This window comes from Lissotriton vulgaris, chromosome 6, assembly GCF_964263255.1.
Source record: "Lissotriton vulgaris chromosome 6, aLisVul1.2, whole genome shotgun sequence".
NCBI classification, from domain to species: Eukaryota; Metazoa; Chordata; class Amphibia; order Caudata; family Salamandridae; genus Lissotriton; species Lissotriton vulgaris.
This window is the reverse complement of record NC_141694.1, coordinates 647,611,433-647,638,618: the sequence shown is the minus strand read 5'-3', so window position 1 is coordinate 647,638,618 and position 27,186 is coordinate 647,611,433. Positions and strand designations below refer to the sequence as shown.

At 43.6% G+C, this 27,186-nt stretch overlaps 1 protein-coding gene across 1 annotated transcript in view; it reads right to left on the bottom strand.

Moving 5' to 3' along the window:
* Positions 1-27,186, bottom strand: part of BACH2 (BACH transcriptional regulator 2) — a 614,689-nt gene that overhangs the window by 43,434 nt on the left and 544,069 nt on the right. The window contains exon 6 of the mRNA XM_086926645.1: positions 2,848-3,054. Within this exon, the coding sequence (XP_086782771.1) occupies positions 2,848-3,054 (207 nt within the window). The remainder of the gene's footprint in view (positions 1-2,847; positions 3,055-27,186) is intronic.

The following is a 27,186-nucleotide window of genomic DNA, read 5'->3' as shown; positions in this document are numbered from 1 at the left end:
ATATTGACCACTTTTTCTGATATTTTTGAGAAATAAGGGAGTAGTGAGACTGAACGCAGATTTTCCATTACGTTCCCATCCGCTGTCTGCTTTTTTTTAAGTGGGCGGACAATGGCTGGTTTCCATATGGAAGGTACCTTCCCTTCTTTGAAGGACATTTCTAGCAGCTACTAGATATGGGGTGTATTGTACCTAGTCCAGCACAAATGACCTTAGGTGTGGCTGGGTCAAGTGGTGATCCCGATGTTATGCTCCATGCTATCCTTTTCAACTCTTCTAGGGAAGGAGGAGTAAACTGGGAGGTATCCTTTCCCCACCACTCCTTCATTTGTTCATTGTCGTTTAGATGTCCGTTGTGTGCGCTGTCCGGAAAAGTGTCATAGATCTTAAGAGACCTTTTCTGTGAAGAATTCTGCGGTTTTATTGCAAGATTCTTCTGAACAAGGGGCAGGTGCTACTGCTCTATCTAATGAGGATAGTTCTTTGAAAATGCTAAACAATTCCTTAGAGGAGTTATCCGCTGTTTCAATCCTCTCTGTGTAATATGAAGCTCGTATTTTCTTTATGTGTACATGGTACTGTCTCAGCTTTAGCTTATACACTGTTTTATCAGAGTCTAAGAAGTCCTTCCTCCAATTCCGTTCTACCTTTTTACATGCCTGTATTGCAATCCTTAAATCCTGGTTGTACCAAGGTGCGCTTTTCGTGTTCCTGCGCGGGGTACTGGTTGCCCATGGGGCCGCCACATCCAGTGCAACTTTGATCCAATTATTTACTTCTTTACTCTGCTGGTTAATGTCAGTGTTTAAGAGGGGGGGTTTGCTAACAGGGCCTGTGAAAACTGTTTCCCTCAAAGTTCTTCCAGTTCCTATGTCTGCTTTTATATGCCGGGTCCGTTTTTTTTTAGGTGACTTTATTAGAGGGACTGTAAAGGCCACCAAATAGTGGTTCGACCATGGGACTGCTGTTTGGCAGTCCACTGATAGCCCCTGGCAGTTTCAAAAAATGGGATCTAATAGATGCCCTAGTTGATGTGTTATCAGTGTGGATTTTAATTCTAGTTGGACGCCTGCTAAGTCCTGGCTCAAGGCTTGTGCATCTCCTCATGATTTGTTATCAAAATGTAGGTTTAGGTCCTCTAGAACTAGCAGGTTACAATAGTTTAGCGCTGGCTGGATTAAGCAATCCATAAGGCGTTCTCTGAAACCGGAGGCTGACCCCGGGGGTCTGTAAATCAAAAAACCCTTTATTATCTGCCTGGAGTTAGCCTTAATTGTGAATGAGGCAGCTTTGCAGTGGTCTATCTCTGCCTCTTGCATCAAGCAGTCTATAGATAGTTTATAGATCATAGCTATGCCCCTCCCTTTTTTATTGGGTGATCCACTCTAAGGATCCATATAATGGTGGAAGTGCTTGTAGGACGTCGGGAGCTGAGAATTCGTCCAGCCAGGTTTCTGTTAAGAATAGGATGTCTAGATTCTCTTCTATAATGCAGTCATAAATCTCTATTTTCTGTTTACTTAATGACTAGCAGTTAATGAGTAGGCAATTCAACCCCATACCTTCTTGATTTATAAGAGTGGTTAATGTTGTGGCTAGCCTGAATGGGCAATGTTCACATCTCTTCAAGCCTTGCTCTACTAGTAGGGAGTGCCTGCATTGTGTCTGTTCTTTGGGCACTAGATCTCTAAGCTCACTGCTTGAGTATTTTAAACTGTGCCCATTAGAAAATTGGCCAGCCTTCGCGGCCCCTGGCCCCAGCCGGCCGCAGACGGGCACAGACGGGTGTGCCTTTGGCGCGCCCGCTGCACGTTCTTGTTGGCATTTGTTTAAATATTCTACGTCGTTGGTACTAATTCTCCGTACTTTAATTTACTAAAAAGATACAAACTTGAAGCCTAGACACAGATTCCAGCAAGATGCCTATGCTGGTCGTAGCACTAACGCAGCCCACTCACTTGCTACTGTCTATGCGCGTTCCTGCCGGCCTCTGTTTAAATATTCACCGCCCTACAGCACTAGACTGCTGCTTAGCAGAAGTGTTTCGCCGGAAGTGAGTCAAAGTGGACTGCCCCAGTCCTCCGCTCAATCGACACTTGCCGTGACGGAACAGGGCGGATCGGGCAGGACCACATGTGAGGTGCTTCAGATAAAATTACTGCATGCAATTTTTGAAATCCTACGTCGTTGGTACTAGTTCTCAGTACTTTAATTTACTAAAAAAATACAAACTTGAAGCCTAGACACAGATTCCAGCAAGATGCCTATGCTGGTCGTAGCCCTAACGCAGCCCACTCACTTGCTGCTGTCTATGCGCGTTCCTGCCGGCCTCTACTTATAGCGTTGGTTGAAGATTTCTCGGATAAGGTCCAAACAGGATTTGTGCTTTATTGTGTAGGTGCGTTATTGGAATAGCTAATGCCAAATAAGGTCTAGTGTTTGCCCCTCCGCACGTACCTTTCTCAGCAGTTCTTGTGCTGGGCTATAATTATGTTTACCTAAGTACATACAGTGTGATTTAGATGGGAAGGAATGCCAAACCCACAGCTCAAGGCTGACTGAAAGACAGTGGAATTTATATATCCCAAAAACCATTGGCTCACCATGTGATAAGACAAAAAAAATTAAACACCAAAAATGCACTTTTGTATTTTATTCACATTCTTCTCACACTAGGCTTGTATTTAAATTAATAAAGCTAAAAGCTCACATGCAATCCTAGGAAACTGCCTTCAAGGAACCCTGAGGTCTGTTAGGTGGGGAGATATAGACTGTTGTAATGTGGGGAGGTGTAGAAGACTGTGAGGTAGGAAGGGAGAGGCACAAGGCAGCCACGGGCATGCTCACCAGCTTGTGGATTTCACATTCTAGGTTCTGGATGCAGTCTAGCTTCCGCTTGCGGCAGCGCTGGGCGGCGATCCTGTTCTTGCTGCGGCGGCGGATGTCATGGATGAACTCGAGCTGTTCCGAGGTCAGCTTATGCATCTTTATCATCATCTGGAAGTCGTTCCTTGGAAGATCTGTGATTTGATCAACGGGAAAGGGAAGTTTCACCTACACAAAAAGAGATCAAGAAAAAGATGAGAGAAATACTGGTGCACTTTGTGCCCACCATGATGGGCTCTCAAACGACAATGGTCTCATTCAGGGAAGTGCCTTCAGCGAAAAAGCTTTAACCTACTTTTTAATTCGCTTTTTTTGTTTTCAGGAAAAGGCAACAAGTGTGTTAGTTGTGTTGCAGAACAATTTTTTCTATGTGTGCTCTAGTTAGGAATGTAGGATTAGGCTAAAAAGATTTAATGAGTAGCAAGTGTAATTCCTGCGAGAAAAATTGGATTTTACTCCTGTTCTGTGAGAGTGGCAATCAGTGTGAAAACTGAGACTCTCATGATACTTTTAATTTGCAAGACCCTTATTTTCACCTTCTAATTGTGAGCATATTTGCCCTGTGTAACTGACAGCTGTTAAACACAACCAGTTTCACAGTTGCCACAAAAAAATCATGCTCGAACCAACTCTCCTTTGAGATAAAAACGATGATGTTGGCATAGCATAAGGCAATCAAGAAATTATGCATGCTATGAGGTTATGCTCACATAATAAAAATTACACACAGGCCGAACTCTACCTAGCAATAAAGTGGAGAAAAAAACTTGAAATATACATTTTTTATATAAGACTTTTGAAACAGGGTGCCCTTGACACAACATTTTAGCATTTAACTCTTTGCCCAGAAGAAGAGTCAAGTATTCATCTACTGGTAAAGCACGAACTATTGTCTGCTGGAACAGTAAAGAACCACGAACAAATGAAGGAAAAAACACAAACTCACAAGCAACAGAGGGAAAACATCAGCTGGACAAACAGTGGCACAGAAGAAAGACAGAAGATAATGTAGCAACAACCACAACAAAACGGAGAGTTGTCAGCTTTCCTAGAAATATCGTGGCAGGTGGTTTGACAAAGATCAATGTAATCTTTAGGCCCAGTGATCCGGAACGACGTTAATCTCATTGGGCCTTGTGAAAATGAGTGCTTTAGTTTAGAGCAATGAGAGGGGTCCTTATCTAAAGAGCCTGCGTCCAAGACAGGGTGAAATCAAGGAAAACAGGAGCTTTGGGCGCTTAGATAGTAGGCCCAATGGACCAAGCAGAGAACCTTGAACTAGATACACTGTCTAACCGACAGCCAGTGCAATGCACTGTGGGCTTCAGATATATGACCGAAACTCTGAAATCCAGCTACAAGGCTCAAAGAGGCATGTTTTAGATCCTCTGCAACTTGCCAATTTGAAAGTCTGTTATAGTCAGAGGAAGAGCTCTGTCTTAGTCAACTTGAGATAAGATGGTCGACCTGATCACTCCTGCCCCCTTGTCCCGAGCAAGAAAGGATGTGATTTTCATGAGGGCTTTTAGTTCCAAAGAGAGCATGGCTATGTTTCTGGATCTGGGTATTAAACGAGAGGCCCTGGTAACACCAGACCTCATTATTTTATGATGTTGACACTGGGCTGCGGAGCAACCAGAGCTGAGGGATAGAGGTCCTCCAAGCATAGGGACTGTCACAGAAAATAAAAAAATCTGTTTTTATCAATATCCAACTTAACAAAGTGAATCAATGCTTTTACACCTATAAGACAGTCTCTGGAAAACAGGGGATCGGGTCAAATATGGATACAAAACTTGACAAATAACTTACTGTTTCAGCAGAGGTCAACAGGTTAAAATCAAAACTTCAGATAAGGTCTCTTGGAGGTTGAACTTGAATGTTGAAAATAATCTGACAGAAGGAGGAACCTTACTGAACTCTTCACCACACCAGCCAGGCCTTGGTGCAGTATGGGGGCAGAGAGAGAGCTTGAGAGCACTATTGTAAACAGCAGATGAACCAATTTTAGGCTGATTCAGCCAAGCCAGTCCCCCACATGAGATTCACCAGGATGGAGAGGTCGCCCGAATCAAAAGAAGTGGAGCGGTCCAGCAGCAAGAGGGCACCCGGGACTACAAGATCTTAATAATAATATTATAATAATCCACATTTGTAAAGCGCACAATCACCCGTTAGGGTCTCTAGGCGCTGCGGGCCGTCGGGAAGATTAAGCAAGCTATTGCCCAGAGTCACATGGTGTTGGGTTAATCTGCCGCCGATGCCGGGGATCGAACCGCGAGCCCCACATTACGGAATCAGTCGCCCTGTGACCTCGGGTGCTGTGTCCTGACTGCAAACCTGCTTGAGTCTAGCCAAGGAGATAAAGAGAATCCAGGCTAAATGCAAGCCTATTGGCAAGGATATTTTCGATTTTTTATTTTTTTTTTAGAAAAATAGGAGCAGAGCGACTGGTCCCAAGTTTTTAAGATCCTTAGGACTGAGGTCAGTTTTGGGCTAATGATGCCCTATATACAGAAGCAGGGACAGGCCTAGAACTAAATAGGCATGTGTTAGCCTCACAGAGACTTGGTTGACTTAAGAACAGCTGGGAGACAGTCCACCTAGTAACCACCCTCTCCCACACTACTCACCGCTACCAGTGGAGGCCATTAAATAGTTTGCCTCCAGCCTGTTTTAAGCCGAATCCTTGGCCTTCCTCCCCCTTAGACAATGAGGTTCTAGATCACTAGGCCCTGTTGCGTCCTTCCCTTGCTGTTTGTTTTCTTTTTAGGAGTTGGTGGGAGGAAGGGTGGTTATCGGTTTATTGTTCCTGAATGTTACCACCTCCCTTTGGGACTATGTCATCCATTCGTGCTTGTTCCATCGTGACTCAGCTTCTGATTGTCGATATTCCGTACTTTCTGTTTTATATTTTTTAAATGTTAAATACAAAGATTTGCAACAAGAATAGCTGACAGGCTTAAGGGTATTCAGCTGGAAACAAACACGGAGCATAATTGTTAATACAAAGCGGGATTTCTTTTTCTAGCTTCCCAATTATTATGACAGCACATAATGAGTGCAAGCAGTACCCAAACACTGATTTGTCCCCCAATTACAACATGGCAAAAAAAAAGTAATTTACTAGCCAAAAAAAGAATGACTTCAGTTTATCAAAGTAAATATTTGTGATTTTGAGGGATTTTTAACTGAATAAGCACTTGAAAATCCTGCCATTACGACCTGGCTTAGACTAAAGTCCGTTTTTGAAGTAAATGTACAAAGCAGAATATCTAATTCTTCTTAAATAAAGTTTGTCAAAATGTGTATTTAAAGCTAAACTTTGACACACCTCTCTTTTAAAGTGCTAGGCACCGTTCTGCACTCTGGTGCCAATAGACGGCTCTTTGCGTCATAAAACATTTAAATTGATGTGACTTCTTTGACTTTGGTCTCCAAAAAGAAGCTCATAACATCAGTGCAAAAGTTTAGCAGGATAGAGCTGTGTGGTGGGGGAACAAATGGAGCAACAGAGCATGGGAAGGAGAGAGGGAGGGAGTAATGGAGAGAACAATGGAGATGAGGATGGATGGATAGATAGAGAGAAGCAAGGATGTCTGGCATTTTTTGTCCGCTCAGTGACAATTGGGATATAGTTCAAAGCGGTGGTATTTTATTTTTATGGCTACCTCCTCGGGCTCAAGCAATGAGACAGCTCGTTGTGAAGCGGCCCAAAACCTACATACAGTCTTGAGGAAATACCTCAAGGAATTGTACACTCGGCTAATTAGAACATTTTCTTGCAGACTGGAAAAGATTCAACGTCTCCCGGTGCACAAAGCTTGGATGCACGTGGTAGCCTGTACGCAACCTAACTTTAGCAGGGAGTTAAATGGGTCATCGTTAATAACATAAACATCATTAGAGTAGAAATGCAAAGTGCATTTCACACATTCAATATACATGTCATGCTGCAGCTGTGTGAAAAAAAACCCTCAAAATATTCTCCTCAGCTGTATGTATCGCTTCTCCCTCGTAGATCAATCCAGCGCGCCATGTGCTACTTTAACATAAACACACGGTGGCGCTACACACCCATTTCACAGGACTGACCATAAATGGGAATGTTTGACGCCAGCTACAGGACACAGTAGGCGAGGGTGTCAGACACAACTGGGTGATAGAAAATCTGGTCACAGTACGTTACAGAATAGGAGCGTTGAAGAAGCAACTTAAAATTACTCGTGCTTTTTACACCCTCCTGTACATCTATTCCTTCTGTTTCTTCACCTCACACTCCCTTCCTCCCAGACTCATCTTTAAGTCTCACAATTACCGTCTGGAACGATAAGGCAAATAGGCAACCATGCTCCACTCAGCTACTATTTCACACTCCCCCCAGAAATGTGTCCACACTTCAAACAACTTCGACTTCTCTGCCACAAATCAGTGCTTAATTTGCAAAACAAAATTAAACGTCAGGGCCTTTTTCGGAAGGCCACTGCAGCCTGCACCACCCATACTCTGCCAGCGTTGCCAACTAAAGTACCAACATAGCACCTAACCATCACACTCCTTCAAGTGTGACAATTCAGACTATTTCAGGCTCACAAAGCCATAATAATGGCATGAGAGGTTGGTATTATTCATTTTCAATATATACTGACTAAATAAAGACAGCTGTTGTGCTCATTTCACAATTAAAAAGACAGCATCACCAAGTGGTGGACTGTCAAAAGAGCCGGTGCTGACAAACACCTGAGACCACCAGCCCAAATTAAGCACTGCCATAATTCCATCATCTCCACTCTCCTCCACCCCCCCCCCACGACTCTCTCACTCACTTGTTTAAAATGTTGTTATAACTGACTCTTCAACCTTCGCTTTTTCTGTGAATTTCTGAGGTTTTCAAACATAAAAGTAAAATATAATTTCCAGACGTAACTATAACGTCACTTTAACCTTTTTTTCAGTGATTTTCTAGGGTTTAGTTTAACGTTAAAAAATTCATTATCATCACTTCTAACTAGAACATCACTTTAACCTTTGTTTTTTCCTAGGGTTTTTTTAATAAAAAAAGATATTACTACTATTTCTAACAGTACGTAATAAAGCCTTGGATATATAAGGAAGCTTGAGTATGTGGAGGGAGGGTGCTCTCCACGAGGAGCAGAGCAGAGAGCCCACCTAATGGGGCTTAGGCATCTGGAGGAAGTGATAGCTGTGTGCAGTAGGGTTTGGTGTGAGACTGTCTTCTTTGTGAAAACCTCTGTACAGGGTGAATGCTGCCCGCAGTAGGGTTTGTTGAGGGTGCGGTAGTGCAGCTCAATTTTGGCTAAACCTTTACACGCCACAATGACAGAACATGAACATACACTTAGCACATGGTTCTCTTGTGGTCTAACAACATTAGAATAAGATTTGCACTTGACATTATTACTAAAGTCCATTTATAGTAGGATTAGCACATTTACCCATACTGTGTGCCTTAAACTGTATAAAATGAGATATTAATAAACCATCCTTACTTAGTAGACATGTACCCACTATAAAGGCGAATTTGATTTACATAATGTGCGCCTTAATACATTAATTATTGGTACTGTTTAGATGACTGAGTAGAAACTGTCTTCACATTATCAAACTTCATTTATATTAGAAACGAATAGGATGTATGTAATCTGTACACTAATGTTTCATATATTGCATTAAAACATAGTTCCTAGACATACACGTATACATTTAAGATTTTACTGTATGCCACATGTAATATGAACATAATGTACTGACTTTATATTCATTTGTATTTGAATGTGAACATGTATATTAAATGTGCACCTCTGAGTTAAAACATTAAGTTGTCTTTAGTAGGCTTGTTTCCCATGCTACTTAAAATACTATTTTTCATTTTCTGGTAACATGACATTTCTTGCAGGTATTCACATGCATTGTTAGATAAGAATAGATACAGTACTGTACTACTGATGGAAGGAGAGAGCCTGAGAAGAAGACCTTGACAAAAGAACATGGAGAGCCAGAGCGGTAACTGAAAGGCCTATTCAGCAATGTTAAAACCTAACTTGAGTGTGAGAAGACAATGTTGTTCCCATGTTGAATGTGAAATCTTTTGGGAATGTTGCAGTCTGCAATGTGAGAATGGAAGAAGACAATAGTACCCCTGATGATGCTTACAGATGGATGCTGCTCTCAGGATCCTGACAGAAATAACTCTTGTTCAGACCATCTGAGGTTATCACAATTTCCTTTGGAGTTGAGGGGTTTAGTCCTCTAAGCTTCACTTTGATTCTTTCCTAAGTGTGGCTTAGGCTACACTTATTCCCTGACTCAAGAAGACTCTTAACCAAGCTTCTGAAGTACCAACACCTTTCTGCTTAAATCATCCTGCCCTGTTCTGTTTTTTTCCTTATGGAGAATTTTGAGATCCTTTTGGGTTCAAATATCATTCTCTTAGCTTGGACTCTGATTTAGGTGATTTTGATATACTAATGTATAGACGAGAAAATCGGAGACTTCTCTGAGCATCAGATACTTTTGTTAATCTTTTGTATTGCTGTGAGGAACTACTTGTTTGGTTAATACTAGTATGCCTACACTTCCTTAGGAAATGCAGAAAGAACAATTGATGGACGGAATGCCGAACAATGTCATACATTCACCCCAGTACAGAGATCTGGGCCTAAATCCATCGTTTTTTTGCTCACCCTGCCATTCCAGTTTGGACCCAGCAATATGCAAATCAGTCTTGACCCTGCACCCAATGGAAACAGTTCAGCCCCAACTGCCAGGCCGGGTCCTCCCTGGACTGGAAACAAGCATCCTAGGATCGGTTTCAGGCCTTCAGCCCTCATCAGCCAGGATAGCTTGACTCCAGTGACACTTCCTTAGGAGGCTAGGTTTTCCAGTTGTTACTTTGTATCTTTATAGCATGGAGCTAAGAGTTGTGTACCTTAACTTGATTGCTAACTTGTAATAAATCTTCTTAATTATAACTACTGATTCCTGGTCCTTATTGTGTAGCCAGATGGGTTACACTTTTAATTGAAATTGATTGATGTAATGTTAACTCCCATCACCTCTACGGGTGGAAAATAAAAGGTCCATTGGAGGACGGATGGTAAGAGGGTTGGCCCAAAAAGCTGCATCTGTGGCCTCTCTATGAAGACCTCTGTACAGGGTGAAGGCTGTGTGTAGTAGGGATCTTCTCAGCTAACAGGACTTCCGTGTGGTGAGGGACTGGCTTGCCCTTGACGACCTCTGTACAGGGTGAATGAACTTTGAACATAGTAGGGTTTGGGGAGGGACTATCACACTGCTCTACCTGGCAAAACTAAACGAAAAGGAAGTATTTTAACAGCTATCTAACTAAATTGAGTAGTCAACCTTCAGGCTGATTCACAGGCTGGGTCTAATCTCTCTTCTTTCTGACCAATAACAATTGAACTCACTTAGGGCTCAATTATTTATGAAAGAATGAATGATGGAATGAATAACGTTGTATTGCGCACAGGTACTCACTGGCTACAACTATGCAAATGATGCCCAGATCCTCTTACAAATTTCAGTCTGCCAACTACAACTGAAAAACCCTGTAATTGTGCATTGAATTACAACTTAACACAAACCACTTACAAGCAATACAGAAATCCTGACCGGTGGCACTAGACCCAACTTTGATCTAGCCCCTCAATGACCCATAGTATTGAGTCTAGTGAGTCTATCTCCCGAGCACACTCCAAAAGATTAAATTCACCAATAAGACTCCTGCTGCAAAGAAGTCCTAGCTTCACGTAACACCTTCACCAAAGGACTTCAGTGGTTACCAGCGACTCACCCAATCTTCATCGTACTATGTCGGTGACTTCGAGGTGCGCAACCAGCAAGATAGCGCCAATAGTTTGATATTCCTGTACCACCCTTCCAAAGAGCCAACCGACAGTGGTCCTATGCATCCTTGATCAAGGAGAGCGGCTAGAACTAGGGGGCACCAAACAGTGGAGTTGGGAGACACAGTGAGAAGATAATGAGACTCGGCAAGAGTAGGAGTGCCACTGAGCAATTGTTAAATCCTCTCCTGGGGGCCTCCTCGCATTTGGTGTGCCACACAGCTGGGAGTAATTGAGCCCTCCAAACTGAGTAGCCTGACTCCTCTAGTTCACGGTGACTCTCTATGTTATGTACTGTACTCCGCAAACAAAATAGTGGCGGACATCATGCAACATCTGTCTTGTGATCTTCCATTTTAAGATTTATTCCCATACTACTAGTTCTTATGAACCAGTAAGTGCTGGTGATCCTTGGACCTGAGCTAGTCTTGAGTGGACAAGCTGTAAACACAGTGACTGGATGAAATAAGGACTCTGAACAAGGGCAGTCCTGTGTCTCACCTGATAGCTGGGTCTGGTCTCTGGTTTCCCTCGAGGTGCTCATGTAGTCATCAGGTCTCATGCTGGGAATAGTGACCTGTCGGATCCTACAGTTAGATGTTCCAAGGACTAACCGAGTGGGCTGCAGAAAAAACTTCAGGTCTGAACCCATGGGGAGTCTGTAGCATGGAGCTGAGTTTGTACTGATACGGGGAAATCAATCCAACTTCCAACTCAAATATAATTTGCTAACAGTTTGAAGGCCTCATCAGCTAATATCAGATACTGTTGTCAGAAATGTCCTGCAGTATTGTGATCTAAAAACAGAGGGCCACTGTTGCAATAGTAAACAGCAGGAGTTGAGGAATGCCACCAACATGTACTAGTTATTATTTGTTACTTTGTTTTGAGTGAGTGAGCCGCGTGCCAAAACGATTTAGGTCTGTGGTACTGCAATGCAGAAGAAGGAGGTATTTGTGTTGCGTCTCTCTTCTCTGCTGCTGTGATCAATAGCCCATGACCTATTCCTTGGACAACCAGCAGCATAAGTGTAAAGAGGCAAATCTTCATTCCGCATGTTAGGACGTTACAGAGCAACAAAAGCCGCTCACTGATGAAAATGTGGAATTAGGATAAGGAGCACCTATGATTCTAAAACAAGCTCTTGGGTAAGTTTGCACCACAGAAGCACAGTGACATCAAAAATTAGTGAACTTATATTGAAGAGCAGGGAGCAATACTCCACAGGGCCACACATAGCTGCATGGAAACTAATCAGCTGCTTCCAATCCTTAAGACTGACGCTAAAAACGAGATCTTATCAGCAATACAATCCACCAAGTCAAAAATGATTCAATTTATGAAGCAATTGATAGCTGAGTTGAGTTACCTACATCAAAAGGTGTATGACGATATAGAGGCTGTATAAAGTTTTATCCATGATGCGCAACAAAATGAAAGTGAAATTGTGAGACTTTGCAGGCGTCCTTTACGATGACCTTCCATAAGCGTGAAGATTGGAGAACGGACTATGGATAACCTATTGAACAAAGTCTGGGTAGAATGGGGCTTTCTGCTACAGATGTTTGCCCAGATCTTGATGGATATTTAAGATATACTTCTTGATAGAGTACACAGTGTGAGCCCCTCTGATGAATATAAAACTAGGTCCTAAAGACATGTAATGAGTTCGATTTTTATCAAGTGAAATAGTAAAGACAGTTTGAGAACTGGACTATGTTTAATTTCAGTAGAAAATACTTTACATCTACTATGATGTCACACCCTTCAGATCCCAGAAGAGAGCTCAACTGAGCTTGTTCCCTGATATCCTGATGAGCATAAAGTAAAATACAAGTAGATCTATGCCTACATCCTGTTTTTTCTGCAGAGCAGTACATCCTATAGAATGTCCCATCTGGGGAAGCAATGTGCATCTTTCATATAAATGTTGAATACAAACCCTCATCAACGTTTGTGCTTAAAGGCTGGAGACCATTTGCGTAGTGGTCTTAAATGAAGGAAGGTGACAATAAGCTACAGCTAAAAAAACAGAGGGATTTAATATTAGGTTCAAGTTTAAAGATAACTTTATTTGTTTCTCTGATTTTGACTAATGCCATATTAGGTACGTACTCAGCCAGAGTCACTGGTATTTTCAGTATTTTGAGTAGTTTTGTAGGTGGGTGCAAGTGAGGATCTCTTCACCAGAAGGAGACAAGTAGGTCATGATGCCATTTGTCTCACTCCCATGCATCTATTTTTGGATGATGTTTGTTAGGGGATGAAATGGTGGTAAGTGGTAAGTGGTGGTAAGTGGATGGGTTTGACTTTGCAGAGTTATGAATTCCCTAGTTCACCTATGGATTCGGGCCACTGGATGGTCAACTATGAAGCTTCCCTTGACCTCTTGTCTCAGCAAGTACAGCAAGTACAGTAGCTAGAACTGCAACCTTTAATGCTACAGGTCTATACTCCCCGAACGAAAGAGTGCACTCTGTAAAATATCTGAAGGACTGAACAGCGACATTTCTTCCAACTACGACATACATTTGATGAAACAGGAATTTTCAGTTGAACTAGTCTGCAAGTGCCCACCAAACACATGGACATAAATGACCTAGTCTTGCTTTTACTGCTAGTATTGTTTCTAACTAATTTAACATTTCACAGAGCTAGATAAGAAACAGAGAACTGTTTACAGGAAAAAATGGAGAGTCAAACTAAGCGGTTATCAATAACATCATGGAAGGTGTCTGAGATGCAAAGTGGGAACGGACAAAACTGTGGTCAACTAGGATTCCATATTGTTGGAACTGGGCCCTAAGTTGGAAGACACCCACCATAGACTGCAGTTGTTGGGTATTGTACTCAAATCATGACACAGAAGCTTTGAATTATTATGAGTAATTTATAGACACTGTGATAGAAGACATGCAGCTTGGTATATTCAAACCTGCATCACACCTCGCCAGATGCACGTGAGAACCTATGAGATTCTAGACTATCCCTGAAGTCCCTACTCAAACGTTTGATAGCTTATTTTTTGGACAGCGCTAGATATCTCCTAAACTTGAATTTATTTTGTTGCAACGGGTGTGTTGCTCATGCAAGCATGTAATTAAGGTACTAACAAAGCTTGTTATTAATTTTCAAATATAAAATTAAATAAAGATTTTTTTTTAATCTGATGAAACAATGAAAAGTACTAGCCTATCACTTTTGTAAGAAACTCATTTAAATGAGTCTGAATAAGAAAAGCTGAAATACAATGGGTGGGGAATGAGGACCACATTTGATTTATGTTCATCTCAAGAAGTTTAAGCTCTTTGTTGAAAATAAAAAACTGCTAAATTCACAAGCAATATGATGAAAAGACATTTGGAAGGAAGATATTTAACTGCAAGTTACATGTCCGACTTCTAAACAGGATTTCGTCCAAGAAGTGGCACAGAATTTGCCCTCATCGCCATCTGGGATGACCTTAAAAACACAGTAGACAGGAACTGGGTAGCTGCACTACCTCTCTTGGACCTTTCAGCTGCCTTCGATACAGTTGACCATGAAACTCTAACCAAAAGACTCTACAAAGGAGGCATAGAGAGGACTGCTCTTGACTGGGTCACATATTACCTACAATACAGGACAGATGTCTTCCATACTCCCCGTTTTCCTCCAAACCATATTTCATTAAAACAGATGTCCCTCAAGGCTCTATCATCTCATACATGCTTTTCAACATGAAGTCAGTACCAGTAATGATCAATGAATTTCAGCTCACATGCTAAAACTATGCAGATGATGCATAAACACTTCTCAAACTGAAAAGCCCAAAATACATTGGAAACTGAAAAGTCTTCAGTTGCCTCAGAGTTGTGGATTAGTGGATGACATGGACCCACCTCAAATTGAATGCTTTGAAAACAGAAATATTCACATTTGGCAATTAGAAAAATGATGACCCACTCTACGCCTGGCCTGACGATCTGGTACCACCTCCTAAAGTATCTAAGGAATTAATAAACCCGGGAATTACCGTAGACTCCAAATTATAAATGAAATTCCCTAGTGGACAAGTTAGCAAGATCAAGCTTCATTACCATGAAAACTCTGCGATACATCTTCCCCCACTTAAGATTTCCACACAAGGTCCAAGACACTGTCTCTCTTGTACTGTCTAAACTTGATTATGCCAATGGCCTCTACCCGGCTCATCTTCATCAACTATGTAAAAACAACAAGAAATTCAGAGCTCTGCTGCCAGACTACTCCTACATGTAAAGCCACAAGCCCACTTCTCCCCTGTCTTGAGGGCCCTACATTAGTTTACGGTTGCCAGAAGATCCACCTTCAAGATGCTTTGTATCACCCACAAAGCAAGACATGGAACAGGACTGCTTTGTTCCAGGAAGAAAGGGGCATATGTATCAAAAAAACATTTTGCGAGTCCTTAATAGCGATTTTTAGCGAATCGCTATTAAGGACTTGCAAAATGCAATGTATGTAGGTTTCGCAATAATAATTGCGACTCCTACATATTCCTTAATTGTGAATCGCAATTTGTGATTCGCAATTAAGGAATACCTTCCCATTCATTCCTATGGGCATAGAGGTCCATAGGAATGAATGGGAAGACAGTCGCAATTAGCGAGTACCTATTGGGTAATAGGTACTCGCAAATTGCAAATGCAATTTTAAGGGTGCAAGGGTGTCAAAAGTTGTTGCATCCCTGAAGTATGCATATGTGCACATGTGGCGCACATACATGCCCTAAAGTCATGTGTGTGCGCCACATGGCACTTAGAAAAATGCAAAAAAGTGAATTTTTCATGGAAATCGCCAATTACCATCAATTTCAAGTTGGTGGTAATTTGCGATTCCCTAAGGCCAAATCGCTATATTCAGGTGCTTCCAGAATAGCATCTAAGGAATCGCAATTTGCAATTCCTGAAATGAATTAGCAAAGTAAGGAAACACAAATTTTGAGATTCCCTATTTTGCGATGGCCTTTTGGGATGATACATCCCAAAAGGCTTTATCCCATTTGCGAACGGGAAACAGGCTTGATACATATGGCCCAAAATCACCAAATACATCCAACAAAGGAACATTCGCTCAAGATTGCACATATGGAACTTTTTGCAATACAATTTTAAATCTCTATATTATTTTCCTTATCCATGTATATTTTTATTTATTTATAAAAGCATTTGTAAAGCGCGAAACGAAGGCCCGTGGGCATCTCGGCGCTAAGTAACTGCTATGTTTTAGCCAACAAGGGGGTATACCCTTTCTATGTAGTGATATAAGTACATATTTAATACATTACTGCTACAGAGGAAAGAAAGAGAGAAGAAAGAAAGCAAGGAAGGGAGAAAGAAAGCGAGAAAGAAAGAGAAAGACAGCAAGAAAGAAAGAAAGAAAGAAAGACAACCTAAAAAAAATCCCTCCAATGCACTACTCTATGTCTCATCCTATACCCCTCTCAATATATACACTCTCTGACTCATCCCACATTTTATTCTACTACTATGATCCCCCTAAGATCCTTTCTTGATTCTTCCCTCCTCTATCCCTCCTTGACTCACCCAAACCTAATTTTACTACTATGATCTCTTGAATAACACTACCCAGAATCTTCCCTCGTCTATCCTTCCTTTATTCTATTCAATCAAACAGACTCATATGTTCATCGCTCAAATTAACAACTTATATTTCCCTATACTAATCCACCACTAATCTTTTGGGTTCTAGAGTAGCGTGCTACTTACTGAAAAGCACTTCAATGCCTCGGCAAGGGCAGTAAGCACTATTTAAGTACAATTACAGTGTATAAATGATAAAAAATAAGAGTGATAAACATTTACTATCTAAAGTAACTTAAAGTCTTTGTCTAATACATTAAGAAGAAAATTGGCTTCTTTTTTAGAGGAAATGATAACTATCGTACATCATTTTAACGTTCTTTTGGACTGCTTGTTAGATAGAATTACCCAAGGACAAGTCAGACATCAGAAGAATATGCCAGAAGTGAAGATATTTATGGCAGAAGGCCATCTGATTGATGCCTGTAGATTAGACAAACCAAAAGAGAGACTATACAACATATTATTCCATGGCACACCGCTGCTCCTCTTGTGTAGACCAAATTTTATGGAACAGAAATATTTTAGAAGTGGCAGACATAAGACAGAAGTAAACATGTAGCAGATATGGTGCAATAGTACACATGGAAGCTCTCTGAATCATAATGGGAAATGAAACATTAACACAAAAAAAACTGAGCAAGAAATAAGTTACACATTGAGAATGAAACATCAGTGAAAAATGTTTACCATTGCTTGGAAAACCTTAAAAGCTTAATAAAACCTTATCTAAGTAGGACTGTAATAGCTTATGCCTCGAGGAAGAAAAAAATAATAAAAACAGACTTGGAAAAGTTGCACAACGATTTGCCATCATTAGAAAAATATTTCAATTAAAGACTCCCAGATGGCACTGTGAGAAGGAAACGGACAACTAAAATTTGAACAAGGAAAATACTACACCAGGAATGCAGAGTTTGCTTGGAAGACTGTTTGCTCATAAGGTGAATTAATTAGCTAACTCCAAAACAGCCTCGATGAAAGGAGCCAACTCATAACTAGAAAAAGAGACGCTGGTGGTGAATTTGAATTCTTTTCCAATTATTTGCATAACTCCAATGTATGCGATGATCAATATATTCGAGCTTTCATTAAAAACAAACTAAACAGGATGTAACTGTATTGAGAATAAGAAGGGAACGCGAATGTTATAGAATAGTCAATCATGTGGTTGTGAAATGGATAAGAATTATGCCAAGATAAACAGTTCAATGACGCACAAGCATAGGAAGCCAACATCAAAAATGTACAAGGAGCAGGAAATGACATGATTTACCTACACTGAAGAAGGCAGGTATAACTAAAGAGACTTGGTGCAACAAAAGTTTAAATCTTTTATGCTAAGTGCCACGTACCCATGTATTGATTTCAGTTACACAAAGTGGATAATTATATTGACAGGCTTGTTGCACCCCCCTGAAAAAGGAACGTAAAGAGGTTCGAAACATTATGTGGGACGGCTAGCTAAATACATACAACATCGAGTTAGAATATCATAATTTGGATTTTAGAACCTTTTGAAAAATCATTGGAAGTTCATGCAAATATGTCCAAAGTGTGGTTAATAATTTAGGGAATGATGAGTATCCGAGATTTAAATTAATAAATGAAATAAGAATGAATGAATAAACATTTGGGAACATGTTTTAGAAGATTTAAATTTAAAAGAGAGCAAAAGCAGTGCCGGATAGCTAGGTGCATTAAACATTCCTAGAGGAATTACTCACACCTGCTTTAGATGATACTGGTCGCAACATGTTGGAAGCTAATATTATCGATGTGGAAGGTAAAGGAGCATCCAGCACACTATGGCTTGGCAACCCTTTGGAGCTGTGATGTTTTTTCAAGGACATTTTTATAAAACTTTTTTTTAAATACTTCCTTCCTATGTAAAGTTTACAATTAGAACAAAGGCATTGAGGAAGCTGTCGCTTGAGTAGAACATCTACCTGAGCAGAAGAAAGAAGCTGCACCCTCTTGCACATGGTGCCATTCGTGCTGATTTTACAGCAAGGGACAATTTCATGGCGCTAGAAATCAGCACAAGCAGCACGACTTCACTCCACCGCTTGTGGAACTCCACGGTACGCTGTAGGTTTTTTTTGTCACTTCACAGAGTTCAGCATAGTGGAACTCCGCGAACCCACCCCAGGCCTAATCATTGGTATTGCTTTAGTAGTGAATAAATATCGGGGTAGAGAGAAATTGGAATCAACATTAGCCAGCGTTGGTGGAATTTCGAATTTTGTGGGGGAAGTACATAGCTACCTAATTTTGCAGGAACAACATAATTAAGATTTCTCCCACTGCTGCAGTCGGATGTCCTACCAACGTGTACAGGAAATCAGGTTGCAGGAATTTATGTTTTGCCTCTGTCACCATAGAGGAAGCATGGGAAAACACAATGGTTGCCACTAAGCCATACCACTTTTCTCTGTTCCTTAAAACCTTTGACATCCAGCAGCCGGGACGGAGATGGAATGTGGCACCGCGTAAGAAACGGTTACCTGTTGCCTCTCTTGGCCCTCTGCTGCAGCAGGAAATTTCCTGGTGCAGTGCAGGGGCCATTTTAGGTTTTATTTTTTAACCTCGTGGTTTATGAAGCTGGAAAATGTAAAAAGAAATATAAGCGGTTGTGTGGCCTTTCCATCTAATTTTTTTAATATACCTTTATTGTTTTTTTTTCCTTTATTACAATCTGGTAGGTCATCTTGTACATTCGGTCTTGCACCACCCCCAGAGCAATTGTTGTTTGTGATATAGTCAACACATTTCACATTTATTTTCACTTTACCTCCGTGGGTAGTATTCTGTTGTTTACATATTGCTAATCTCGAGTCATTTATATGTACCCTTGATCTATGTGCTCTCTAGGGAGTTATCCAAAACCTCAAGTAAGGATATATTCAAATTCAGCCATGTCAACTTTTAACTAAACGTGTTGGTGGTGTGTCTCCCAGTGCCCCCGCACTCCCCCAAGTCAGCGCTATATTGCTTCTTTCAATAAGGATTATTATACTGTGGTTCGGCTGTTTAGTGATCTGTGGCCGTCTTCAGTTGGGTCGTGTAGGCCTTTGCATCTATGACGACCATTCGTTCTAACCTGTCTTCGTTCTTGCTTTGAGTTGCTGTTGGCAAAACCGCAGCCAGGGGGCGCTTGGTTTTGCTGTCTGAGCAGTCTACTCAAGCTTCCCTGCCGCTGACCTTTGGCATCATTCCCTCTTCACTGGTGGAACTTCCCCTATCAGACAGGTTACGTAACCCTTCCACTGTAATACGGCAGACTTTGCACAAGTCCAGCACACCATGTCAGAAGAACTGCCAGAGAAAACAGTGTCTGTGGTTACGGGAACACTGACCTTAGACCTGGTGATGTGGCTCTTTTTTTTCATTGGGAAACATTTGCTAATTTTGAGATATTGTGTGACTGTGCTGGCCTACCTTTTCAAACAGCATTTCAGTGCCAGCCGTGTGAAAATCAAAACAATCTGTCTGATAAATATATCAGTTTATTTCTACATTAGGAAATTATGCTAGAGCTTCGAAAACTGGAGGCTTGTTGGACCCTGTGCATTCAAGGAACATTGTTATTTATTGTAATATGCTTCAAATGAAATTCCACCTACCTGCTGGAAAAGCTTAAACTCAGGTGGACTCAGACAGGGGAAGGTTGAGCAAGGCAGCAGCAGACGTTTTTAAATAAAATAAAATGTTCTGCTAGGAAATGTATATGTTTATTACTAATCCAAAATGAATCTATAGTCATCAATTCTGTAGGTAGAAAATTGCCAAAAAGAAGAACGCACCCTCATGATATATTTAAATTCATGTGGATTCCGGAGTTGTTAATGTTGGAAATTGAGCCTATCCGCTGTTTTTAAATGTACGAACATGTTATTCTAGTAAAACGATCTTTTTTTTACACAAAATATAGGCACATTATTTTGGAATGACTGAAAATTGCTAAAGCGAGGACTACGAGATCTGTAAAGGAAAAAGAAGCAATCTAATGCCGAGTTTCTGTTAATCTTGTTTATAAATCCGTAAAAAGGTTTAGTTAGTTAACGTGCCCTAACCAGATAACCGTGGGCAGTCAGGGCCAACTCAGGCTTTCGTTCTTTCAAGGTCAATAAAATGAGCACAGCTGAACTGATCTACAAAAGAACCTGCTATTTACTGCACAGCAAACAAGACTTCATGCTAATTTGCTGTTGGCATCACTAGAAAAAAATCAAAGGTCTAATACCATAGGTTTGTCTATGTAAGTTGGCTGCAGTTTGAGCGAAGTTTCACTGGCAAGTTTAAAGACTTGTGGAGTTATTGCAATCTCGGTGAGCAAAAATTCCTTTATCAAAGCCCCGTTGAGGCTCCCATGAGTGCCTTTTTACTCCAGCTAAGGTTTGATCTAAAACTTAGACAATTTTCTGACATTGCAAACACAACAAAATGATGGACAGAGTGCTGAAACTTTTCAACCACTCACCCCCAGTCAAGAGATCTGGGTTTTATTCATGGTTCTTTTGCTCACTATGCCAAACCAGTGTGGACCCAGCCATATGCAAATCAGTCTTGACCCTGCTTCTTATGGGAACAGTGCAGCTTGAACTGCCAGGCCAAGTTTACCCTGGACCGGAAACAAACATCCTGGGACTGGTTTTGGGATATCACCCCTCATCAGTCAGGCTAGGTTGAATTCAGTGGCACAGCTAGCAAGGGACCCACGTCGGGGCATACCTTTTGCCTCTTAGAGCGAGCATAACAAACACAAGAGGAGAGATGGAGCGCTGAAACTTTTCAACCACTCACCTCCAGTCATTCTCAGACATTGCCTATTTAAAACCCATTTTGCATTGGGTCAGGCTATGGACAAAAGAAGGACTAGAGCCATATAGAGATTGCCTAAGGGAGATACTGGCTAACAATCGAGCACACACAATCCCCTGACTTGTGCATGTAAAAACGAATAGTTTCTTACCTGTCGGTGTAGTTTTGCAGCTTGATGATCTTTCTGGATTCACTATGCTGTGCATATTCCGCGGTCTTGTGGTTGGGTCCGCATTCGTAGTCTTTTCTTTGGTTTTTTTTTTTCGTCGCCCAGGTGGGCGTCGGCGTCACCCCTCTTTGGGTGTATTTCCGGTGACGCCGGCATGCTTCCTGCGGAAGCTCCCACCCTTGGGCGCCATCTTCGGATTCTTTTTTTTCCGTGTTTCTTTCGTCTCCGAAGTGATGGCAATGTTCAATGTAGGTGAAAGTTCTTTTAACCGCTTTGAATATAAAGTAATTTCTGGTTTTTTTCTGACCACCTCTTTCTTCTCCAGCCTCATCTTTCTGGCGGAGGTGGGTGGGTTCGCTAGTGAATCCAGAAAGATCATCAAGCTGCAAAACTACACCGACAGGTAAGAAACTATTCGTTTTGCAGCGTGAATCTTTCTGGATTCACTATGCTGTGCATAGATTTTGTAGCGGTTTCTCATTTCTGTGGCGGCTGGGTGGAAGATGAGCTTTGGTTCTTGAATATGTGCTGGAGCACCCTTTGTCCGACTTGTGCTTCTCTGTTCATCTGAACATCAACGCAGTAGTGCTTCGTGAATGTGTGCACCGAAGCCCATGTTGCCGCCAGGCATATGTCTTGTATGGGTGTATTAGCCAGGAAGGCTATTGTAGCACCTTTTTTCCTAGTGGAGTGGGCACGTGGCCCCTCTGCTAGATCTTGCCCTGCCCGTTTGTGGCAGAGTTGGATTGTTTGCGCGATCCATCGTGCAATAGTGTTCTTGGTTACAGCCTTTCCCATGAAACTGTTGGCGAATGACACGAAGAACTGCTTTGTCTTCCTGTGTCCTTTTGTCCTCTCGATATAGTGCATGACCGCCCTTCTGGCATCTAGGGTGTGAAGGGCTCGCTCTGCGCTATTTGTTGGTTTTTGGAAAAAACTCGGTATCTGTATGGACTGGTTCATATGGAATTTGGACACCACCTTTGGCAAGAAGTGCCGGTCAGTCCTCATCACAACCCTGTCATTGTGTATTTGTATGTATGGTTCCTGCAGTGTTAGCGCTTGAAGCTCGCTCACTCGGCGTAAGGACGTTATTGCAACCAAGAAAGCTGTCTTCATGGTCAGCATTTCTAGTGAGGCCTTGTGGAGTGGTTCAAAGGGCTCCTTCATGAGTTCCGTCAGGACTATGTTCAAGTTCCATGCCGGTGGTGGCACCCGCTTGGGTGGTGCGATCCTCTTCGCTCCTTCCAGGAATCTCTTCACAACCTGTGACGTGAAGAAACTCCTGCCCATCTCACCCCTTGTATAGGCGACTATCGCTGCCAAGTGTACTCTTAAGGAGGACAAGCTGAGTTTTTTCTTCAGTAAGTGCGTGAGGTATTTTAGCACTGTGGAGTCCTTCTTCATTTTATTGTGAAGTCTTTCCTTCCTGCACCATATTGTGAATCTCTTCCACTTTGCCACGTAGCACTTCCGTGTGCTGGGCCTTCGTGCCTCCCGAAAGACCCTGAGGGTGCTCTCTGGCAGCCTCAAGTGTGCGAATTCTATGTCCTCAGGAGCCACGCCACTAGGCTCAGGCTCTCTGGCTCTGGGTGCAGTACCTCTCCGTTGTGCATGGAGAGCAGGTCTTTTCTTCTGCCGAATCTGTGGGGTGCACTCTGTGCCATCTCCATGATCTGCAAGTACCATGTCTGTCTGGCCCACTGTGGTGCGACCAGTATCAGGGTCATGTTGCTCGCTCTGCACTTGCTCAGTACTCTGTGTATCAGTGGTATCGGGGGAAAAGCGTAAGCAAATGTCCCGCACCAATCTATCCATAGGGCATTCCCAAGGGACCCTTCTTCGGGTTGTCTGGATGCGAAGCTTTGGCATTTGGCATTCTGGCGTGTTGCAAACAGGTCCACTGATGGCGTTCCCCACTTGTTGAACAACCACTTCGTCTCCTGAGCATTGAGCTCCCACTCGTGGGATGCCGATGTCTGTCTGCTGAGCCAGTCTGCCTGAATGTTCTCCTTCCCCGGTAGGTGTATGGCCAGTAGGTCTAGCCTGAGGGGGATGGCCCATCTCCATATCTCCTGCGCCAGTGTCGAAAGCATTGTTGACTGTGTTCCACCCTTCTTGCTGACGTAGAACATCGCTGTGGTGTTGTCTGTCAGCAGCAACACCCTCTGCTTGTACAGTCTTGTATGGAAGGCTTTCAGTGCAAGGAAGATTGTTTTCAATTCTAGATAAATTATGTGCTTTGTCGCATCTGCTGGTGTCCACAGACTCCTCACTTTGAGGTCTTCCATGTGAGCGCCCCATCCCATCAGGGATGCGTCTGTGGTGATGGTCACTGTTGGTGTTGGGGGTGTAAGAGGCTTTCCCTTTGCTATGTTCTCCATGGTCCACCATGCCATTTCCTTCTGCACTGCGTGCGTCACAACCACTAGATCCTCCCAACTTCCTGAAGCTTGTGACCATTGTTCCTGGAGCCATTCTTGGATGGGTCTCATGTGAAGTTGTACGTTTGGTACCAGGTGGATGCATGATGCCATCATCCCCAAGATCTTGCTCGCAGTCCTCACTGTCCGAGCTTGTCCCTTCCGGTAGAGGCGAGTTTCCCTCACCAGGGCCCCTGCTCTCTTGTCGCTGGGGAACACCCTGCCCTGTAAGGTGTTGATCTGTGCCCCCAGGAAGATCTTTACTTGTTCCGGCTCCATTGACGACTTTTTCCAATGGATGGAGAACCCCAGGTTTATCAGCGTGCTCGTCACTGTATGTGCGTCTTTCTTGCATTTCTGGTACGAGTTTGCTTTCACTAACCAGTCGTCCAGGTAAGGATATACGTGTATTCCCTGCCTTCGTAGGTGCGCTGCGACTGCCGCGAGGCACTTTGTGAAGACCCTCGGTGCTGATTTTAGACCGAAGGCTAGTGTTGTGAACTGGTAGTGGCTGTCTCCGACCGTGAACCTGAGCATATGTTTGTGCGTTACGTTCATTGGTATGTGCAGGTAGGCGTCCTTGAGGTCTATCGTGACCATGAAGTCCCCAATCTGCAATTGCGGTAGCACCTCCTGCAGGGAGGTCATTTTGAATTTTTGTGTTCTTATGAATGTGTTCAGGAACCTGAGATCCAGAATGGGTCTCATTGTCTCGTCGACCTTTGGCACCAGGAAATACGTTGAGTATATTCCCTTGTTTCTTTCTTTGAAGGGAACCCGTTCTATGGCCTCCTTCTGTAGGAGCTCTCTTGCTTCTTCCTGAAGCCGCTGTAGCTGTTCGTTTGCTAGTGGCTTTCGCTTTGGTCTCCTGCTTGTTAGCCTCCCTTCCAATTCTAAGCAGTACCCGAATTGGATGATGTTTAGAATCCATTTGTCTGATGTGATCTCTCTCCATTCCTGGAGGTAGAATCTTAGTCTTCCACCCACTGGTGTTACGTGGTGGTAGTTGTCCATTGTGTCCTGACCCCTTTGTACGTGCTGCCCCCTGGGATCCTTTCTGTGGGCGGGCACAGGGATCTCTCTGAAGTCATTTAGAGGCGGGCTGCTGGCCCCCCCTTTTATGCTGTCCTCGTCCATTTCCTCTCCCTCGAAAGGACTGGCCCCTTGACTGGTACTGCCAGGACTGCTTCTGTTGACTCGGTTGCGCCTGCGAGTCCGCCTGGCGCGTCTGTTGGAAAGCCTGGTGTGAAGTACCTGGCTGGTTTCCACCTCTTCCGCCGGGCCTCCGCGACTGGGTGCCCCTTTTGTTGCCTCTGAACTGCAAAGCTCCCATGGAACGTGCAGTTTCATTGTCTTTCTTTAGTTGACTGAGTTTGTCGTCAACTGTAGTCCCGAACAGCGTCTTGCCATTGAATGGAGTGTTCAAGATGCTGTGTTGCACCTCAGGCTTGAAGCCCGAGATTCTGAGCCATGCGTGTCTTCTTTCCGTGACACCCATCATCATGAGCCTGCTGGAGGTGTCTGCTCCATCCAGGGCCGTCTTGAGGCAACAATTTGCCGCATTCTTCCCGTCTTCCACCAGTTTCTCGGCCTTCTGCCTGGCCTCCTGGGGTAGGTCTTTCACCAGTTTTCCTAGCTCCTCCATGATCTGGTACATGTGCCTGTTTATGAGGGCATTGGAATTAGCCATGCGCCATTGGGTCGCGGCATTCCGTTTGATCCTTCTGCCCACCAAGTCCATCCTTTTGCTCTCCTTATCAGGAGGTGGTCCAGAAGTAGTGGCCACGTTAGCCCTCTTCCTTGCTGTGGCCGTAATGATGGAGTCAGCTGAGACCACGCCTCGAATGTAGGCTGGGTCCTTTGATGAATGTTTGTACTTCTTTTCCGTTCTGGGAGTGACTGCCTTGCATCTTGCGGGCTCCCTGAATGCCTCCATCCCCTGCGCCAAGACGCTATCGAGCATAGGTAGATACTGGCTCCTTGTTTGCGTGGGGAGTAATGTCTCGAGGAGAAAGTCCGCTTTCTGCTTCTCCTCGTCGAGCTTGAGCTTGAAAGCTGCTGCCGCAGACCTTATCACCGAGTTGTAAGCCCCGATGTCGTCCGGCGGCGATGGCCTCGAGGGGTATGTGTCGACCGCCTCTTCCGGGCTCTCGGTGTCGACATCCAGGTAATCCTCCTCCTGCGGGTCAGAGGTGGCCCACTCAGCGTCCAACCTGCTGTCCTCTTCCTCCTCATAGCTGTAAGCCTCGTAGGGATTCTCGTCCTCTTCCTGGTCGTCGACCATTTCGGCGCCAGGCTCATGTTCCTCGACGTGTTCGTCTTCCTCCTCGACCAGTTCTTGCATGGGTGGCTTGGTCTTGTGGGGAATCGTGAAGGCTCTCATCTTGGCGTCGAAATCCTTTTTCCGCTTCAAGATGTTTTCCATTTCGGCTTCTAGTCGTCGTTTTTTCTTTTCCATCTCGGCCGCGTTGTCCGCGCCGGATTTTTCGGCCACTCTCTTCGGCGCCTGGCTCAGCTGTGAGAGTTTCGGCGTCGAGGACTTGGACGTCGAACTGGGTTTCGGGTCCCTGTACGGCGTCGAGGCTTTAGGGTCTTTCTCCCTTGACGTCGATCGGTCCTTTTCGGGGACGATCTTCAATGACTTCTGCTGCTCAACAGCTCTCGGCGCCAGGGACTCCTTCTCAGAGGATCCGCTGGGCCTGTGGGTCTCCGCGGACGCCAGGTGTCTCTGCGTCGGCACTTTCGGGGTCTTGCCCTCGTTTTTTCGAGACTCGGAGTCTCTCGTGCTCTTGGGGAACGACGAGTCTCCTACCTTATCAGATGTCTTCGTGTAATCGGTCTCTACGACCGTGTAGCTGTCGTCTTCGGCGGCAGCGTTGTCCTCTTCCTCCGAGGACATCCCCAGCTCGCACAGCGATGGCGTCGGGGCTTTTCCTTGGAGGGTGGCGTGCGCTACCCTCTGGCTCTTCCTCACACGAAGGGTCTTCGGGGCGAAGACGGAGCAGGCGTTGCAGTCCTCGCTTCTGTGTTCTACCGGTAAGCAAAGGTTGCAAACCGGGTGTTGGTCTTTCTGCGCGAACTTGTGGTGGCAGTTAGGGCAGAACTTGAACGGTGTGTTGTCCATCATCGAGTGTTTAGGCCTCCCTGGCCGCGCGGACGTCGACGATCGTCAAAGTCCTCGATGATTTCTCTTTCCTTTCGCTGGTCAGTGTTCGGCGAAGTCTTTCGTAGTCTTCTTCTTTCGATATTTTCTCCAATTTCAATCTTTTCCTAGTACTTTCTCCAAAAATGTCTGGAGCCCAACGGGAACGATCCAGACCCGACCACGGAAAAAAAGAATCTGAAGATGGCGCCCAAGGGTGGGAGCTTCCGCA